Source organism: Protomyctophum parallelum, assembly GCF_964188405.1.
Source record: "Protomyctophum parallelum genome assembly, chromosome: 19".
Classification (NCBI taxonomy): domain Eukaryota; kingdom Metazoa; phylum Chordata; class Actinopteri; order Myctophiformes; family Myctophidae; genus Protomyctophum; species Protomyctophum parallelum.
Genome location: NC_139717.1, coordinates 27,721,845 through 27,729,383, shown reverse-complemented (window position 1 = coordinate 27,729,383; position 7,539 = coordinate 27,721,845). Strand labels below are relative to the sequence as shown.

Genomic DNA, 7,539 nt, shown 5'->3' with positions numbered 1-7,539 from the left:
ATGGTTTATTTTCCGAGGGGCACAGGCTAAAACAGAGGGCTGGCTTTAGAAGTGGACGATATATCGATATGTCGACGATATATCTATATCGCGATACCGTTGCCTTTTTGCGATACTGATATTGTGCATGTTCATACCTCGATACCGATACGATAACGATATATTGTGCAGCCCTAGTGTGCGTGCGTGCATGCGTGCGTGCGTTGGACATGGAGAAAGAAGAAATATGGGAGAATAGGGCATGGGAAGGATGCCAGAATATGAAATATGTGTTAAGATCAGTATGAAAGGTATGGGCAGTATAAGCAGACTAAACCATATTTTAGTTAAAATGGCAGATTGTAAAATAATGGTCACTTATGTCTGTGGCAGAACTATCGCTATAGTTGCATGTTAGTAAATTACTAATAAATAAATCATATAGACCCCTATCCCATATTTGTAAAGGTCTCTGTTAATGGGCCCCGCCCCCTACATAACGGGCCCATTTGTAAGCTTTTACAGTTAGATTAACACTGATGCTTTGACTGATTCTGAATGTATAAAAAATATATATATCTCTATTAACGTTACACTTTGTCTATAGTGTCCCTGGAGTGGAACACAGACATACGATGGAGCTGATAATGAGCCCATGAAGGATGGATGGATGCATTTGCCTTGTAAACAAATGCAAGGCTAATTTAGTGAAACCCAATATCAAATAACATGTACAATTCTATATGTATAACTTTTCTCTCATTTTATTTATTATACAAAAGTAACACATTTGCTTTCCATGAAGAAAAGACAACCAGTGCAGCAAGTGAAGGCCTGTCATATTCTGTCAAACAGGTGTGGCAATAACCGGGCAAATCTGAATAAGGTGCAAAAGTGTTTGTCTGTTATAGCAGCACAGTTTTACATTCACGCGCTGGTGTGGTTCTCTCAAAGCCTATAAATCATTGCAACGGTGATCCATGGCTCTAAGAATAAACTGTTATACAATGTGTTCAGCAGCAACATTCAGAGTTAAACCTGTTTTATACTTCAGCATATGACAGTGTCGCACAACAAAAATAGCAGATGGATGAGCTCACAGTGTTTAGCGTCTTTGGTGCGCAACACTGTAGTACAATGGAGCATTAATTAAGCAATACAGTTAACTTCACAGGAAGCAAGCTATACAATGTAGCCTCACGGTGTCGCCAGTGAATATAATTGTTTAGCTTTATAAACCTTCACAGTAAAATGCTCAGTGTTACATTTCATTAATAGTGTAAAATGGACCCATTTTCATAGTTAATTTATAACCACTGAGGATATTTACTATCATATTATCCTGGAAAAACCCCTGTACTATTCAGTGTATGCAATAGGCTATACATTTCATTTCTGTCACAAGGCATTGTTTTGACACTACTTTCAGGCTTTATAACTTATAGCCTACAATGGAGAGAGACAGAACAGGCAAAAAAGGGAGGATGATCCATTACTCAAAAGGACTCAAACCCAGAATGGTCCACCACCAGAACACACCCACAGATTAATAACAAATCTAAGCTCATATACTATACTGTCTTTCTGCTAAGTTACGCACTACGCACCACAAGTATTGGACCCTAAAACTCCCTAAGTAAATAAAAAATATTATATTTTCACACCTTTTTTGTTTGTTTAACAAACAATGTAGTGTACATTCTGTATATGCAATTTAACTCTGAGGCTACAAATCAACACTGAGTGAGAATTGCACTGTGCAGGCTTTACAAGTGGCTCACTATGTTGTGGAAAAATATGTACACATAAAAATCCAATGTTAATCAAACTCAGAAAGTGTAAAAATGTAGTTCAATGAACACTCCAGATATTACTGCACATAAAAAGCTTGCCAAATCCCCCTGCTTGTGCACATCATGGATTGAATACATGCCCATGTTTTTTTTTAATAACAGCAGTATAATTACACAGTAACAAAATATACAACAACATGGTATGCCACTGGTTTTGCTGTTCCTAGTAGCCTATTGCATTGTATAAGGCTATTTAAACCAGCCTATTTAAAAACTGTAAAAATTACATCATTAGAAAATGATTGATAAATAATTGCTTCTGTTTCTGCCTGTGTAACCACCACAGCTAATTACTATAGGCCTATACTTTATATTTCATCACTGACTATAGTGACTGAGGCATATTAAGGGGTGCAGTTTGTTTTAAAGTTTACCAGGATTGTCCAACTGGCTATAGCAGTTCAAAGTGCAACCTCGACATTTGCAGTATATGAAACATGGAAACAAAACTATACTGTTGAGCATATAATGCTGAAATGTTCACTAAATGTGACATTAGTGTTTACAATGAGAACAAAATGAGCAAAACATTATGTGCACTGTAGGAAAGAAATCAATTAAAAAAGGACATTGTCATTGTTTGGATCATAGTCTCTGACAGTCGTTTCTCCACTGCTTGTCAAAAGAGAATTTTTGATACTTTTCCGTTGTCACTTGTTGCAAATGAAATATATCGACGTCGGTTCCTCTGAGCGATTCGAGTTCGAACTTGCCGCACCGTTTGAGTGCATTGTGCACCAGAAAATACAGTAAGATCATGAGCAACGCAACGAACAACAATATCCCGAGAATGCTGCCAGCCTTCACATATTGGGGCAGCACAGCAGGTGTAATCAACCCGGTGGGAGTAGGTTTAATACTGGGCTGATGATGGGGATCAAGGGGTCCAATCGAACTTGAACCCTCATCATCATCAGTGGACACGCATTTGTCGCCCTGCAGCTCATAACCCTCCCAACACAAACACGCATAACTTCCGAATGTGTTGTGACACATGCGGTCTTCGTCGCATGCAGCATCCATAAAACATTCATCTATGTCTTCACACACAATCCTCGTCTCGTTGCTTTCGTCCTTTATGTAACCATCGGGGCACACGCACGTGTATTTTCCTGGTTTTTCCGGGATAGAGATGCAGTTGAACGCCTCGCACGTCTGTTCTGTGCAGTGTGGCTGACATGTGGTGTTGTCCTTGTCCGACACCTTGTACCTACTGCGACACGCACACGCGAACGCACCGTTCTCGTACACGCACTCGTGCTCGCACTGGAAGCAGATTTCGTTGTTGACGCACACCCCGTCGTCTCCCAGGTCAAAGCCGTCTTTGCACATGCACACGTTGTTCACACACTCCAGGTTTTCGCCCGTGCAGCGGTCGCACGCATCATCAACGACCACGCAGCTCCTCCCGTCCCTCGCCAGGACGTAGCCCGGGCTGCAGCCGCACGTCACGTTGTTGGCGCGGAGGCTTTGCCCCGGCGGACAGGTGCACGAGTGGACTTGGTTTTGAGACACGCACCCGTGCTCACAGCCCCCTTTCAGCACCTCGCAAAACCACGGAGCTTTTATCCACTTTCCCAGGAAGCAGATGTGCTTTACGTCCAGAGGTTTCTGGATGGCGATGCCCCCCGGGGGAAACCTCTCCAAACCCACCACCGCGGACCCTCTGGGCGTGATGTATTGGACGTGGTGGTCCGCGTTTTCGGGCAGCGTGTTACAAGCGTTGTTGTCGAACGAATACATGCACAGGGCACCTTGTAGTTTGCTGTCACACGGTCGTTGTCGCCATGTGGAGTTATGCCCCGCCGACACGGAGACGCACTTTTCCGAGCAGCTGTCGCCTGCAGTCTCGTCCCAGTTGTCAAACTCCGTGTCATTTCCCCCCGTGGCCCATTCGTATCCAAGCAACTGGATCGCTTTGTCTGGACACTTGCCACCCGGTAACTTCAATCCGATCCAATAGTCGCCAGAGAAACCGTTCAGGAGATCTAATATTATGTTGTGCTCTTTCGGCGATTTAAGCGTAATTAAATGTCCAAAAAGGTTGTCGCTGCAATACTTTTCGGCGCTCTTAAAGTCAACGGTGTCCTGGACAACGGAGAAACATCCGTTCCTGGTGCAGTGGTCGCGATCACAGACCCCTCTCTCCGCCTGCCAAAGGAAAATGAGAAACACGAGAAACTCCGCGTGCCTCATCTTTGAGCCGAAAGACACACTTTGAATAACCCAGACCAATATAAATTGCTCAGTCCGACGATCTGAGGTTCATAGACTGAGCATAACCCCAACATAGTCCCCATTTATAAAAAAAAAAAACCTCGCCTCCAACGTCGTTAGTTGTACAAGGAGAGGAAGGAAGTTCTTCCAGCCAGGATTGGGACTGCCTGTCGTGATTGCTCAACCCACAAGCACGCAGCCCAAAAAAAAAATCTTATCTCAAAGGAGACGCTGCCCCTTTCAAAACGCATGAAGCTCCCCCACCCAAATCTACGTACGAGCCCCCCCCTCCATGCCCCCCCCCCCCCACACACACACACACACACACACACACACACACACACACTCAATTCAACTTAAGCCTATTTTGACATTTTTAGTACTGTCTACATACAACTTAAGTCGCCTTGTAACTATTTTACTTTTTCCTTTAATTACAACATTAAACGATCAAATGTCATCTGCTGATATTTTACACACATTTTAAGTCATTATAAATACAATCCATTATTAAATCCCATTATTTTTTACATTGATCCTCATGCTTTGATAACATTTTGGTCTCGGACATTAGTCTCATTATAGTTACTTATGGTTATGTCATTTAAATATACTCTTCTGTGCATTTTCGAAAATGTGGTATCAATTTAAGGCTTTTATAGCCACAACATAAGTCATAACATTTGATATATATGAGGCTTAGAGACGGCTTCACATTTCCCCACTCTATAAATCACAATATTATTAAAAATGTCATATTATATTTAAATCATATGTGTCTGAGCAAATCGACACCACTTTTATGTATGTTGCTTCTCATAAACATGCACATTTCTTTTCCTTTAAAAAAAAAAAAAAAGGAAAAGAAGAGCGAGATGGGAGGGAGGACACGCAGCAAAGGTCATCGGGTGCTGGCTGGATTACCAGCCTAGGTGCCTGGACCGCTTGGCCGGCCCAGGCCATAAACTTGCACTTTGAATTACTCAAGTAGAAGTACTGTTGGAACATTGCTTTTTTTTTTTTTTTTTTCAAGTAAGATTACTTTTTATGGGAAACTATAGCTTACTCAAGTAAAAGTACAAAAGTATGTATTTTAAAGACTACTTTGATTACGTTACATACCGGAGTCCCCATCAAAGGGCTAATGTGGCATCCTCCTCACTAACAATTTCAATATAAATATGCTCCATCAATCAGTCCTCCTCACATTCAAAGCTTTTTGAATGTCCAGAAATGTCCAGAAAAGGACTTAATCATTCAAAGCTTTTTTCTTTGTGGATATCAGAGACCACACAGATTTGGAAATACCTGTGACGAGAGGTCACTTTGGCCAGACAAACACTTGAGCCTGATAAACACTAAACCTTATCTTGGATAAATATTTCCATTTTGTCCAATTTAAGCACGATCTCACTAATTTACTAAAAGCAGGATATCAGAGACCACACAGATTTGGAAATACCTGTCAATATATAAATAGAAACAACAGTAAATCTGTAAATAACTGCATGTTTTTACGTCATACTTATTTAGCGCAAATATACAGGGATATTTTTTATTGTAGGCTATACCAGTTTGGTCTTAACTGCACAGATGTACAATAGGAAGTATATAATACATTCTGTAGGTGGATAATTACCTTGAAGTTTACTCTATTATACTGCCCCCCTCCCTTAATTCTGCACTTTACCCTTTGAACATTCCCTGTTGCTGCTCTCTTGTTTTATTATTTAATTTCATACATTACTGTAATATTCATATTCGTAATATTAGTCTTGTGGACCATGTCACACCAACATTTCGCTGTTTATTGCGAACGCAGTGAGCATTAACTATAGACCCTGCAGATCTGTCTGTCTGTCTGTCTGTGTGTGTGTCTGTCTGTCTGTCCCGCTGTGACACCACCCGCCCGCCACCAGAGGGCGCAGCTGTAGCACACACACACACACACACACACACACACACATACACACACACACACACACACACACAGTAGAAAACTTAAAAAAATTATCAACTAAAAAGAAAAAAAAGTATGTAATTTATTCTAATTGTTGTTATTGCAATTTACGAGCTGCGTTCGCTTCCCGCTTTTGCGCGTCTTACTTGTATCTGTATGAGTTAGCCATAAAAATACCACCCTTGATCTCTTGATCTTGATCTCAGTGATGCTCTCCAAAGTGGTGAACATCTTTTCTGAAAGTGGTGAAAATATTTTCCTTTATATGAGAAAACATTCTCAAGGATGGCCTTACAAAGGAGATTCATTGTAAACTTAAATGTAGTTGAGTGCAACACATAAAATAGAAACATACTAGCTATTGTGTGGGTGCGTTATTCACTAATTAATTCATTATTAATTTATCATTTGTTAAATTGGAAATAGGGCTTCGTTAAGACCTCCATATTATGGTCAATGCCTGTGTGAAAAGTGGTAGTGATTGTTGCAGGCAGTGAGGAGCTACGGCAGTCACAGTGACACACAGGCAGACAGACAATTATAGTATGATGATCATTGATGATACATTGGCTCAGTCTGACTTTCCTTGAAGTTCACTATTTTTAACCAGGTAGGTACTAGAGTACCGGTATGTGATACCTGCTGTAGGTATCCCATTGTTTTCAGGGTTTATAGGGCCCAGGGGGATTGCTTCCAGGAGTGACGCTGACTCAGGGAGTTCCTCACAAAGGATGTAGACGAGAAGGAGTCAGGCCAGGGCAAAGGATTCCTCAACTACCATGGAGACAGAGACACAATTGTCCAAGCATGGCATTGCGTCTTATCCAGTCATTGACCAGTTTCTTCCATTCAATCGGGGTGGGAGATGCAGGAAAGGGTTGAGAGCATCTATTCCGGGGAGAAAGTGACTGGATTGTAAGGAAGTATAGGAACAACTGGGGTGGACATTTCCTGTAGTAGTAGCAGGCATGTGGGTGTATTAGGGAACATAGTATGAAAACATTACAAGCTTTGAATTACGCAAATCGTTGTTCACAACATTCCACGTGGTTTAGTTGTAGCAGTTTAGTAGTAAGGTAGGAAGGCTGTCGCATGCGGTGGGCTCCCTTCCAAAAAAAAGAGAAAAGAAAATAGTCTCCGTTCATGCACGACAATGAGGATGAAGGGCTATAATAATATTCTGTGCCTACCTATCTGTGCCTATCCTTCCATGAAAATGGGTGTGGTGAATTGACAGAACGGAGAACGGGGTGGACGGGATGTTGCGAAGGCGGGAAAGTAGGGTGGAAAAATAATCTTTTGTTTAAGTGAGAGGAAGCAAAATAATCGACTTGTTTTAATCAGTGAGTGATCAAAATAATTATGTTCGCTATAGGTTTCTGGGCAGCGGGCATCCTATAGTCTCAAATGAAAAGGACGATGTGAGAGAGGCGCAGCCCTGTCTGTGACTATAGGTCACTTTGGCCAGACAAACACTTGAGCCTGATAAACACTAAACCTTATCTCGGATAAATATTTCCATCTTGTCCG

The 7,539-nt window shown here is 41.6% G+C and overlaps 1 protein-coding gene across 1 annotated transcript; it reads right to left on the bottom strand.

Annotated features, from left to right (window-relative positions):
* Positions 1-2,417: 2,417 nt before the first annotated feature.
* LOC310876887 (thrombomodulin-like) lies at positions 2,418-6,240 on the bottom strand (the record flags this gene model as incomplete). The annotated part of the gene is made up of 2 exons (XM_083790538.1): positions 2,418-3,983; positions 6,187-6,240. 2 exons carry the CDS (start codon positions 6,238-6,240, stop codon positions 2,418-2,420), a joined length of 1,620 nt encoding a protein of 539 aa, XP_083646664.1.
* Between the last annotated feature and the right edge of the window lie 1,299 nt (positions 6,241-7,539).